General features: G+C 43.2%; 3 protein-coding genes across 3 annotated transcripts; 1 reads left to right on the forward strand and 2 right to left on the reverse strand.

The window, feature by feature from the left end:
* Positions 1–1600: 1600 nt before the first annotated feature.
* V865_006656 (uncharacterized protein) lies at positions 1601–5116 on the forward strand (the record flags this gene model as incomplete). Its single annotated transcript, XM_066230414.1, has 8 exons — positions 1601–3267; positions 3415–3490; positions 3561–3573; positions 3643–3700; positions 3847–3900; positions 3988–4372; positions 4446–4689; positions 4761–5116. 8 exons carry the CDS (start codon positions 1601–1603, stop codon positions 5114–5116), a joined length of 2853 nt encoding a protein of 950 aa, XP_066086511.1.
* A 353-nt stretch (positions 5117–5469) lies between these two features.
* Positions 5470–6853, reverse strand: V865_006657 (uncharacterized protein; the record flags this gene model as incomplete). Its single annotated transcript, XM_066230415.1, has 5 exons — positions 5470–5867; positions 5974–6181; positions 6287–6531; positions 6587–6653; positions 6710–6853. The coding sequence occupies 5 exons, from the start codon at positions 6851–6853 to the stop codon at positions 5470–5472; spliced, it is 1062 nt and encodes a 353-aa protein (XP_066086512.1).
* Positions 6854–8772: 1919 nt separating this feature from the next.
* On the reverse strand, positions 8773–12886 carry V865_006658 (uncharacterized protein; the record flags this gene model as incomplete). The annotated part of the gene is made up of 14 exons (XM_066230416.1): positions 8773–8977; positions 9054–9151; positions 9248–9333; positions 9419–9675; positions 9759–9781; positions 9854–9897; positions 9977–10042; positions 10098–10114; positions 10205–10807; positions 10883–10896; positions 11021–11981; positions 12060–12192; positions 12344–12429; positions 12489–12886. The coding sequence occupies 14 exons, from the start codon at positions 12884–12886 to the stop codon at positions 8773–8775; spliced, it is 2991 nt and encodes a 996-aa protein (XP_066086513.1).
* Between the last annotated feature and the right edge of the window lie 714 nt (positions 12887–13600).

Below are 13600 nucleotides of genomic sequence, written 5' to 3' on the forward strand. Positions count from 1 at the left end.
ATTCGCACACCATCCTGCTGAGCTAATCATCACTGATCTGTACCTTCCCCTTGATCTAGCTCTGTATCAGCATCATCATTGTCATTATCGACGGAACAGGAAATTGGACAAGCTGGATTACCATAATTTCCGACGAGATAGGTTAGGATTTCGGCTTGATAGGAAGGAAAAGGATGGATTGCATCGGTAGTTGAGTTTGATCCGACGTTAGTGAGTAAGGTTGACGTGTATCCTAGTCAGATCACTGTTCAGGCATGAGAGCAGAGGGATGCAAGGGTAATTATCATCACGGGGAGAGAGTAATGACTGTACCAAACATCATTCGTGATACAGTACAGTCTGTCGATGATCAATCGGTTGACCCGGAGAAAATAAGGCACCATCCGCTAATCAGACTTATCTATCGATCAGATCTACAGTAATCCACTCAAAAACATTAGATTTACTCGGTTAAATCCTCCACTTTCAATGTCCACTCTTCCTTCCTTCTTCCTTTTCCCAATCGAGTCCGATTCAACATTTTCCTCGAGAATTGACAACATGGTTGTATTCCTTTGGATTGATCAAACTAAATCATTTGGGTATCAACTCAACGACCATCATTTGATGACGAAATCTATCTTTGTCTTCCTCGTACGTTCATATCTTCCTTCCTCTTTCCTTCCTCCCCCTCACCACTCGTGCCCAATAGCCGAGGAATGGTTCTCCTTTTCCCGACATTCTCATCAGACCTACAATTCCTTTGATCTACTGGATTGAGAATCATGTTCCTATCAGCTATTCTCCATTCACCCACTTACGAATATGCCCTCTACCTCTTTCCTCTTTGGTATTTTCGTATAGAAATCATCTTGCTTTTCCACCTCAATGATACCTTTGACTAATGAACAAAGTTTTCATCAACAATACCATCAGATCCATCTTGCTCCCCCATCCCAAAAGCAAGACAAGGCGCGGATCTGCCGAATAATTTAGTCGACTGTATGTCATCGTATCATATGAATCTCTCAATGTCCCAAAGGACCACCACTGGCTCTGTCATGTGTACCTCTGACCTCTGCTCTGACGCCTCGAAGGAAGAAGGCCTACTCGATTTCTAGTATCGGTATGAGTGAGAATAAAGTTGAGGGTATCACACTGAATCTCTGATGGGTCTGTGCAATATTGTTGATCCAGATTATTGACCGTACCTTTCCTCAACTTACCTTACTTGAACAAGTAATGTTGGTCTCTTGACAATGATTATCAATATGAACAGTGGGGGAGCAGGTTAGGGGAGAGAAAAGTATATATGAGAGCAGAGAGGAATCGTCAGACATGGGAAAATCATTATTGAAATCAAGTCAACTGATCTGATCTTTCCCAATCATCGACACAATTCTTCCTTCGACATATCTATCCACTTTATGCCGTCCTTCTCATACCTATAACCTAACTCTATTGAAAAAAAACCTTTGACTTGGATCGGTAAAACCGTCTGATCATTTTATATCTTTCCCAATACCCAAAAATACTTACAACGAGGATTATTCCTCCATCCTTTGATTGTTCCCTTCCTTCCTTTTTGTCAAGTAAGAATACCATATCGAAAATCCTTTCAATGGATCCCATCATCACTTTCACCAACGAAAACCGATCCTCTCATTCTTATCGTCATTATCATTACAATCAGGCTCTTCCTCTTCTTCCTCCTGAAACGATAGATCCAAAACTTCTTCTTCCTTCCTCTTCCTCTTCTTCCTCTCAGAGACGACCTTTACTTTCAATCAATCAAAATACTTTCTTTCCACTCCAACCTCAAACTAGAATCCAACCGGTCAATCTTTCCTCATTTGATATCGCCACACAAAATAAGATCGTTTCAAATCCTTTTCATCCTCTGAATCAACCTCAAAAAGAATATAATTCAATTTGGTTATCAGAAGATTGGAATTCACTCCCTATTAACACAACCCCAGCACCTGCCCTACCTAATCATTCTCAATACATTTTCGATACAAGTCGATTCCCTAACATTACGCCTGTCTACCCAAACCCATCTTCCTCATTCGCCGCTACGACCTCTCTCCCATCTCATTACACCCAAAATACCTTGCCTTCTCTTGAGTCTCTCGCGAGCCAAGTTGAATACGATCTCTTGTTCAACACAACCTCAAGTACCATCGAACGACCTTTCGTGCCTTTCTCAGACGTCAATAACCAAATCAACTACCCTTTTCCTTCTATCGGGTACGATCAACCTCAACTTTCTTCAACCGACTTCCTTCCGTCTTCATTCCACAGCCAGCCCAATCTTTCCACTTCACCCTTTTGCCAATACCCGACCTTTCATATGGATATGGCTCCATCATCTTGGGATATCTCAATGACAGGTAGATCACGTACCTTCCCATTCAACCAGATGATCCCTTCAGCCTATACCCATCCGGGATATACAATCTCTTCCGAAAGAGATCAACAACCTAGTATCAGTACGGGTTATCAAGGTCAAGGTCTACCATACCTTTTCGGTTCGGCAATTGATCTTCCTTCTTCTTCAATGGATCAAGATCATCCTACCTCATGGGACATTTCGGTACCCCCTCATGCGATCGTTCCTATCCATAATGACAATGATAATCACGAGGAAAAGGTAGATGAAGAAGAAACTGATGTAGATTCTGATGACGATTATGACAATCACCGAAGAGAATCATCAAAACATCAAGATATACCTGTTTATATCGAAAATCAAGGCACGGGTATCAATGGTGGAGCAATCAACATCGAACTTTCTTCTTCCTCCATCTCATCTTCGAATTCTGATTCTCATTCCAACGACAAAACGACCGTTCTAGCTTTGGGAGAAATCGCTTCCTCCGAAGTGGCATCGCCTCACACTGGATCAGTACCTGGATATCAACCTTACGTACCTAAATCTACTCATTCGCCTATCCTCTTGTCGACCAATTCATCATCAGAATACGAGTACGTCCAAGAGGAGGAAGAGGAGGAGGAGCAGGTTAGTAGGAATGGGAGGTATCCTACTAGGTTGAATACCTTGAAAACCCAGGAGAAAAAGAAAAACAGCAGAAAGAAAGTTAAGAAGAACAAGAAAGATAAGAAGAACGTCAAAAGTAAAGATAAAGTGGGATGTAAAAAAAGATCAAGTACCACTAGTAGTAGTACCTCAAGTTTTAAAGCTTCCTCCACCGATAGTATTGGAAGAAGAATAGGAAGTGGCGGAGCCAAGGTACCGACTGGTGCATTCTTGTTTTGGATGATGAAGTGAGTTCATCTCGACTATTTAGTCCTCCGCCACTTCATTCAAATATACTTCTGTGCCCGATTCGACAATCCTTCTCATCATTTTACGATCCAGCCACTCGGGTAGATAGGTGACTGTTGTTGATGTGCTCCTCTTGATATTTCCAGGATGCTCGCATTTGACGTATATCCTGAATACGTGATTATGAAAAATCAAGTTGCCTATATTCCCGAAACAGAAGCCGTTAGTTGTCCCGTTCAATCTTGAGAGTATCGATAGCATAGCTGATACGCTATACTTGTTATCGTTGTAGTTCGCTAAACATGGTCAGATGACTCCTTTTTTGCTTTCAAGTGCCACAAGCTGATGCTGAGCTGGTGCCTACATTACTGTAGTGTATTCAAGCTTCTCCAAAACCAATCAATGGACTTCGTTCCAGAGAAATCTCAACAAGTGAGTAGACTGCTATCCTATCATAGCTCACTCATTGTTGTCATCCCTTGAATCCATCTCTATCAGCGTCTCATCGGATTAATTCACTTTATGCTCAAACAAAACAGATCTCACAGGCTAATGCTTTCCCATTTCCACTTTGATAGCTATATCAAAGATTGGCCATTTGAGAGACGCGCTGTGCTCAACACAGGTCTGACGTGAGTCAAGCTATACTTTGCTCATGTCCACAGCCACTAGCCAAGTCCAGTTGTGCTGATGAGAATCACACTTGTGCTCTCTTCCAGCTCTCAAACTATCGAAATTCCGACTATCGATGAGCTCTGTCTTGCATGGAGAAAACATGGTTTAGACAAGAAGACCTTCCAGCAAGAGAGGGTTGAGCTTGAACAATGGGTTAAAGAGAACAAACCTACTCGAACGACCAGACGGATCAGAGCTCCCAATGAGATCGAGTTCAAGAGGAAGAGTAATAAATTCGACAAACTCCACGGACGTGGGCATAACGCAGGAATCGAGAAGAGGGTTAGAGACAAGAAGAGAGAAAAGACGCAAGTAAGGGTCGAAGATCATGAAGAAGAAAGAAGAGAGGAAGATGAGGATGTTGACGAGTTGTATTCTGAAGAAGAAAGTAAACCTAGTGAAAGTCAAGGTCGATCCCAAGAACAAAATGTAAGCTTCCTTGACATGTGCCATAGCAATATGATAGACACGCTGACCATATCGAATCTTATCCGGATTGTAGGATGATCGACCGTTGAGAGCATCATCTTCGTCCTCTTCATCATCCACCAGACCATACTGGCGCACTTCCGATACCAATACCCAGACCGATCGTAGCGTGACTCGAATCAATTCATCGGAGAGGATCCACTTGAAATTGAGGTTAGATGGAAGTACTTTCTCAGTGACTCCTGAGAAACCGAAAGTGAATCCTAAAAGGAAATTTGGATCTTTGAGTGATGAAGGGGATGATGAGGAAAGCCAAGGTAAGTTGTACAAGTCCACTATCCGTTAGCACACATTTGTCACTCATCAGTTCAACTTTTTGGATATTTAGAGCTCAATTGTCCGAAAGAGCTGTATACCCCTTCACCGACATTTACCGATCCACTTATCACCCCCCAAACAGCTACCAATTTCAACCCGGCTCTCGGTCAACCGTCTTCGAAAGGGCATTGGTCAAACGTGAGAGATGATTACCGACTGCCCACTCCCGTATCGATGCCTAAGCCAGTAAGATCTGAAAAGAGTCCTGAGTATATGAATGTACCTTCTTCTCCGATCGAGAACGAAGGACATTCTCAAGGTTCCAGCAATGCTTCCATATCTAGTGGTAATTTGGTGGAAAATGACGTTTTCGGTCCGATCATTCAGATTGGGAAGAGTAAAGGAAAAGGCAAAGAGAGGGAGTAAAAGATGTTGTTCATATAGTGGAAAAGGAAGGGTAGGCATTGAGATAGGTAAAGGTATAAACAATCGAAAGATTTGGTATGGGTCATTGAACTGGTAGAAGCAGTCAAAGTAAAAGTGAATAACAAGGATTGGAAGTATTATCATCATCTTCTTCATCATCATCAATTTGGGTTCTTCGTCTCGAAAACTAGCAAAAACAGTTAGTAAACAAAACATGAACAATTTGTAGTATATATTTCCGATGGGATATTGGATGTATAGAGTTTGTGCATTATACCATCTACTACTAGTATAAGTTTGATTAATCCAAGAGATTACAGATCCAACGAAATTAAAAGTTGCAGGACCTACCTCTACAATGCATTGATCTGATCATCTGTCACTCTCCACCCTGCTTTACCGATATACCACCCTTTCTCTTTACCTCTCTTACTGATCTGACTATCTTCTTCCTGAAGACCCATCCCGTCCACGTCCACTTCTACGAAGTACAAAGTAGGAAACCTGTCTTCTCTATACGTCCAAACTCCGTCCTTCCGCTGAGACTCGTCTTTATCTGTTTTTGGAGTTGCAGGAATTGGAGCAGGGCGTGAATGTATATTGCGTATCTGAGAGGATTGGAAGAACGGTATGATATCGCTTGCTGAGGGTAATACGTAGAATTCTGTAGGGTGCGGAGAGGGTATGGATGTAGTTGGGTTTGGCAAAGGATGTGAGGGATTCGATAGAAGGATGAATCGAGTGAAGTTGTCTAAATGATGTTTGAACAATCAGTGACTTTTCCTATCTGATCATTTATATCCGCCACGGAGAGATGAAACTGCCGAAATAGGCATCAAGTCACACACTGTACTCACTACTTATCCCCTGAGTACCTTGATACAGTACAACTAACTTATCTTCATATAGCTTAGCAGCAGCTTTAGAGCATAGCGCCGCTCCTTCACCCTCATCTTCATTTAGATCGTTGATCAGCGATACAGCTGCTCCTGCGGTCGATGGGTAGGTCTTAAGTTTAGCTGAGGGGAAGTGGGTTTTTATAAATTTGGATGATTGACCTAGTGCCTACAAGATGGGTTAGCTATAGGAACTCTTTATACCTCCACAAGGCGTTCCAATTGGTCATACCCTAAAAAGCGCCAACTCGCTGATCTGCTAACTGTGACTCACCTGCTCATGACTCCTTATCCACCTTATATCCTCCTTTTTCACTCCCTTTTTCACAACCAGGCAGTGGCTTATAGGTAAAGCCAGATCCGCTATTATCCTTCTGCCCTGCTTCTCTTCGTCCGTCTGTACTGAGCTACCGCCCGAATACAAATTGGATAACACGCAATCCAGAGTTTCAGTGACTCCACCATGTATCGTATTTTCCAATGGAAAGACATGGAACGTGGATGAGGTTTCCCAAATCGCTAGAAGCCTGTCAAATGAGTTATGCCTCTTGCTTTTATAAGATTGATGACTTACCAGATATACTTGGACAAGGTATCAGTTCTATGGGCACATCATAGCATGATTGGAATGCAGCTGCTGCCTAGCCATATGTTATCAGCATGTATATGTATATCATGAGTCGTCAATGGTATTCACCATCTGGCCGTATGTGCCTGGTGGTCCAAGGTATGCCATCTTGTATGTCGGTTGCCCGTCTTTACTTCCAGCTTCATTATCAGCCAATCTAGGTCGTTTCGTGGATGGCTCTCCTCCACCGTTGATCGCAGTAGGGGTTGTCATTGTCCGGTATGTGTTGATCTGACAGGAGACCTCTTCAGTTTCATGGGGGTTGTCTATTTGGGTGAGGCTATGATAGCGTAGGATAGGATACGAGTATGCATCAACAACACTTTCATTCGATAACTTTGATTGGTGGTAAGGTGGGGCACCATTCGAGGGCAAAAGGTTACGAGTATACCACAACGGGATCAGATGATGCCACTTTGTTGAAACACCGATCTGCTCAAAACTCCGACACCAAAATCCAACGAAACCCTTGCTGCTGTCGGTCCATCGATTTTCACCCAACACATCGAATGTCACTCAATAACAGATAGATACCCTTCTTCATCCTTCAATTTATATCAACACATATCAGGTAGGTCATCCTCACCGCTGCTATATACATCGCCGGAGACTAGAGAGAAGAAGCTGATCAATTTGACACCCATTGCATATATCATCGAATTATCATCTCCTTCTCCCATAATCGATTTCTTTGCCGCTTCACCACCAAATCACCCCTATCTCATTCAATCACCAACAGTCAAGATGGGTAAGGTTCACGGTTCCCTCGCTCGTGCGGGTAAAGTTAGATCTCAAGTGAGCAGCAATTTCATCGATGGAATACAGGGATCAATGAAAGGAGGAAGGATGGAGACTGATGGGATGATGTTTTGCTGTTTGTAGGCTCCTAAAGTTGAGAAACAAGAGAAAAAGAAGACCCCTAAAGGTCGAGCAAGTGAGTGATGATTCTTCAAATGGGGCTGTCATGGTCGGAGAAGAAGCAGGGTAAATAGGAGGGATCATAAGATTCGTCGAAAATATCACCATTCTTTGGATATACGTCAGATGGGATACAATGGAGGAAGAGTTACGATGTCTTGTGGGGAACTCATGCTGATAAAAGACTCCTCACCTTACAGAGAAGAGAATCCAATACAACAGACGGTACGTCGATGAAGGATGAACGTTGGAGTTGAGAACAAATACTAATCACGATCATCGTCATGCTTTTGTCTTATATACAGATTGTGAGTCGTTCTATTTCGCACTTGACCTAAATAAGATATGCAACTGACATATTGTTCTCTCTCCAGCGTTAACGTAACTGTCGCTCCTGGTGGCAAACGACGAATGTGAGTATCGTCATTTCTTATAAATTGTACACCCCCTTGCACCATTGTTGGAATACATTGATCCTTCAAATACATTATCATACGGATGATACACAAATCAAGCATAGTTCACTCTGAATAAAGCATGAACGAACTTTAACTAGAAATTAGTCTTTCGCTCCTATCTGAATCTTTTCAGCCCTTTGACAATCTATTTCAACCAAAACATAAGGTGGATATCGACAGATTGCTGACTTTTGTAATGGGATAATAGGAACCAACAACCCGCTGGTAAATCCGGATAAACGATTCGATTCAAGCTTAGAACAACATCATGGTTTGATATTGGATTGGGATCTGGATTGGGAGAGAGAATATCGGATAACATATACATCAAAATCACAGAAATGTATTCGTATTTTCCTCTTTGATGATGCGTCTTGGGCAAAATGTACCCCTAAAGTGTGAGATCGCCTGCTCAAGTGCAAATTATGCTCTGTTACTTCTTTAACTCACATGTTGACCCTGAAATTCGTGGCAACAATCACAATATCATTGTCACTGACAGACCGCAATCTCCTCTGTGTCAGGTGAACATCAACTAACTGATTCATGTCTGACATATTGAAGACTGATGATGATCAAATGTCATAATCTCATAACAACAACATAAGCGTCCGTGTATTATCTACCAAATACAGCTCAATCTATCAATCTACCCATCAAGCCTACACATGCAAGTAAAGGAGAAGGAAGTACGAAAAAGACATGATTACAAAGATCGATAATAAGATAAACAATTGACTTGAAACTCTTTTCGAACTAAAATGATAAAGCTCTATTCCTGACTGTACCAGTTGTCATCCCACTATTCGTTATCGCCTTGTTATCATCCCAATCCCCATGATGATCGTGATCACGTGTGGTACCTTCAGATATATCTTTCATATGGGATTTCTCCGATAGATGACCGTAGCGAGATTCGACAAGGGAGGGCGATTTGAATGTCCAACCCTTGAATGCAAGACTGAAGATAGAATGAGTGAATTATCAGTCGATTTCGTTGCCAAGGATGAAGAGGCATGAAGATCATATAAACTCACTTCTTCCTAATCTCCAACAGATGAGCACCATGAGTTTTATCTCGCAATAATGGATCTTTGGTAGCGTTGGCTGCTGCTCCGTTGGCAGGTGCCAGTGGCTTATAACGGATAACAGAGTCAGGATCAGCGATACATACCATCATTGATGGTCCAGAGGGTAAATAGCTAAAGTAGTAGCGAAACTGTTAACTGACCTCGTCAGGTATATCCTCGTCGAAATGCCTCGTATCGTCTTCGGCATACAAATTAGGGTGGTAGGGTGGGATCTGTTTATGTAAATCTAAGACAAGTGCAAGCATTGATCAAATAAGCATGACAGCTTTACGGATCCTCTCCACTTTTAGATGAGATCGCACCGAACTCACTATCCCAATCAATCCCCTTAAACCACTTATGCGCTTTGATCGTCTCCGCACCTTCGTTACCCAAACCTTTGGCAAGATTCGCGTGTCGTCCATTCAAGGTACTTCCCTTGTTTGACGAGGTGAGGATAGACGACTTCTCAAGAGGGGTAGTACCGAGTCGATCTTCAGGTTCACACAGTAAAGAAGTCATGAGGTCGAGGCAGTCAGAGGAGAGTCGAGGTTTGGGTGAGAATTTCAAGGTGGTCTTCCAGTTGAGACTACAGAATGGCATGTCATTGGTACAATCCTAAGAGCAAGTAAATTTGTCGTAATGGGCCGCTACTGGAGAATAACCACTTACATCTTTTGTCGAGTAACGTGTCGCTATAGCATGGCATGAAACCAAAACTGAAATCAGCTGATATTCAAACATCAATACAGCAAGCTGATACTCACAGAAGAGCTGACAAATGGCGGATAACCGTACAGGCTTTCATACACTTTCGAACAGCACGTAAAGGTAAATCAGTCAAACTGAAGTGGATTACCCCGATTTTGATACATGGTAGGACTACTCACTTATGATACCTAATGACCACCAATCACAGCTGAAACCATATCCTTGACCTCTGATAACCTCAGGAGCTGGATGAGGGGCACAAATCAATATTTCACGGAGGTACGAATGGTCAATACTCACCCATATACGAATTGGTACTGTAAATCATTTAATGATGAAAAGTCAGTACAAATACCTCTCGATAATACCAATCAATTGAGACGTATGATTATAACATTCTCACTCACCCACAAACCGAATACGCCAAAGCTCTTCTTTTCCCTTCTCTCCAAGTTAATATATTCTGACCTTTATCTAACCATTCTTTGCCCATTATCTTCTCTACATCTTCCTTTTTCATCCTCTTGGTCTTTACCGAAGGGTATTCAAGATCTATACCATGTTTACGAAGTATGGCCAATCGTTGATGTTCGTAATAACTCGTATCGTGTGCCCAATGAAGATCGGTGGCCAATCCAAAATCGGATATTCTCACATGACCAGTTTTCGTAAATAGGAAATTATCAGGTTTAATATCCCTATGTATGAAACCCAACGAATGAGTTTCTTCTAACGCCAGGACCATCTCGGCAATGTAAAATCTAGTCATCTCCTCTGGAAAAGTATCACGTTCGACCAAAAGGTTTAGGAGATCCCCACCGCCCATAAATTCAAGTACGAGGTATAGATGGTCGGTATCTTGGAATGCATAATAGAGTTGAACGATCCATGAGGGTCGTTGAGAGTCGGAATCACCACCTAAAACATTGGAGGAGAGTTGTCGAGAAGCTGCTGCTGCTAGGAGATCCTTCTCGGCCCGGACGTGACCCTCTTGCGATTTGCGGAGCATGCTGGGGAAGTAGTGAGCGGTCAGGCAACTAGTATCTCGCTGACATATCGTCTATCGTTCGGGCCACACCACTTACTCTGCTTTACGGAGCTATCGATAGAATAAGGATAGACATGACAGATCAGCTTGGCCATCCTCTACCTCAATAGATGTACCATTCCGACCTATCGCGATTGACTCCCAGTTAAATTGTAGGAAAGGCAATTACACTCACCTGCTTCATAGCGACAAGCCTGCCCGACTCCTTCTCCCTCGCAATTCTCACCACTCCAAACGCACCATGTCCAATTACCCTACCCAATTCGAACCCTTTCACATCGACTTTCTTTCTTCTCTCCCTCAATATCTTGTTTTCCTCTTTTAACAATTCTTCCCTTCTCGCTGCTTTTTCATCTTCAGACATGAACCTATTCTCGGGTAATGCAAATGTTGATTCTAGATTCGCTAACCTTCTGGCTCGGTTCAGAACGTAGTTTCCAGGGTGGATCGGTTTACCCTCACCTTCCTTATCGTTACGTACAGGCGCAGAGTATCCATTCAGACTGATTGGAGGAGTCTTCAGTAGAGAGTGATAATACTGTTCGAAGAACAATGCGATGGACATGGATTTCTCCAAGGTTTCAAGAGAAGGTTTGATAATCCTAAATGGCAATTGGGTGAATATCTCCTGTGCTTTAGGTCGAGAATCCTTCTTGCGATTAGGCGTAGGCGGACTAGACTGCTTCTCTTCAATCGATGGTAAAGGAGGCGAATCTTCAACGATGGCTTCTTCACTCTTGGTAGTTGGGGTTGATTCGATGGGAGTAGCTAATGCAGATATCGACTTCTTCTTAATTTGTAGGGGTTTGGTATTTCCTTTGGCCAGATCAGGAGAAGCGAATGGAATAGGATTATTCAATGGGCTAGTAGGTGTTCGAATCACCTTATGTCCTGCTGAAGAGGCATCATCAAAGTATCCTTGGAAATTCGCGATGGCCCTTGGCGTCGAACAACCAGTCAATAAAGGTGAAATGGAAGTTTGACCAGTACCAGTTGAACGTGTATTGTTGGTATTTCCACTGGTACGAGTCTGAATAGTGGGTCTAGGCTTGTTGGTCGTTCTGAGGAGAGTATTGGTGGTTGAATAGATGGATGAGGGGAGACCGTTCACTACCCTCAGTGTACCGGGTGATTGTCTAAAACAGCAAGACCAGTCAGTCAAGGTCTTGCTCACATCGCAGATAAACACACTGTCGATAAGAGAGTATACTCACAGATCTTCTATATCTGCATTCGCCAGCTCTCGAGTCCGAGCAGTAGCTTCTACGACAGCAGCTACAGCTCGAGCTTGCTGCTCTCTCGCTCTGGCTTTGACAAGTTCTTTTATCGGGTATGCCCAAGCGGGGTCTGCAAAAAGACGGCATCGGTATTCATATGGAACAGAGAGGGTTCAAGGAGATTTTATTTCGATATAGGGTAGAGAGTAGAGGATGAAAGCATGATTGGGACAGGTCGTGATGTGATTGATGCAACGAGCATGGACACTTCGAAAACTTACCTCCTAGCTTATCCCCTACACCTTCTATAGACCACCTCAACAGCAACTCCGTAGCTTCTTCATAGGTGGAAGCATGAAAGATATGCCTATGACATCCAGTCAACTATCAATCCTATGTCGACATCGTCAACGAGATCGGACCCACCTGAAATCAGTTGGATACCCAATCATCTTTTTATCGATCTTCCTCTTCTTCAACTCCGAGACCTTCCATTCCTCTCTTCCATTTCCCGCACCAGTCCTTCCTCCACCTCGAGCATATCCTCTCGCTCTACCTCCTCTTCCTCCACCAGAAGGTATAACAGGTCTAGTCGTGACTTCCTCCTGGATTAATCGCACATAAGAGTCCGCACGAGGCAAAGGGTCAGGTAATCTCGCATAATTCCCTCTAAACAGTGGCGGGGGAGAGTTGTATCTGGATGATTGAGGGTTGGAAGCTATGTTGACTCCTAATCTGGAAGGGGTCGAGGCTACCAGAGAGACGAGGTCATTGTAACCTGAGTGTATCAAAGGTGGGGGTGCAGGTCGAGAGGTGGTCGTCATTTTGGTTATTCAGACTGTAATGATAGACAGCTCGATCAGTATATCATTGTTTTCTTGTTCACCTATCAATCTATATCCAAACACATGACCACGAGATGATCAAGGATCGTTAACACTTCTTATGCTTGAGATGTGAAGTGAGACGTTGCGATGTCTCACTTTCTGCTTGATTCAGCACAAGCCTCGGGCCCGTGTGATGGATCAACTCAACTCACCTGTTCCGTTCCCTCACCGAATCTATTAGATTGCTACGTGTTCACCATTCTTCTCAGTCAATGGTATGATAACGTTCGTAAATACAGATACAACTGCCTTCGCCACCTGATCCAAATCGTGGTCTGATCTGATGTGGATGACCGTTTGATGGTAAAATCACCCGTCCACACAATCCCCTCCCTTCCTTCCCCGCCCTACTCCTCATGATTGCCCGAGCTTACAGTCGCCATGCTTGTGCCCAGACCTTATTGTTCCTTTTCCTGGTGGTTGGCCAACGTCATTTTTGATTCTGTGCTTGTGTGCGAGCGAGGGCAAAAGGGGATTTGTGTACCTGTAACAAGAACAGTGAGAGTGGATAGACCGATTGTCCATGATCGATGACGTGTTGTAAGTTATGAAGAGCTGATTCATGCTGCTCATGTATGCGTTGGACACAATCCAGACGTTCATCGTCGTCGAGCATGAGTAGGAACGTCTATGCATCCGTCTTATGTAGCA

This window comes from Kwoniella europaea, chromosome 2, assembly GCF_036810445.1.
Source record: "Kwoniella europaea PYCC6329 chromosome 2, complete sequence".
Classification (NCBI taxonomy): domain Eukaryota; kingdom Fungi; phylum Basidiomycota; class Tremellomycetes; order Tremellales; family Cryptococcaceae; genus Kwoniella; species Kwoniella europaea.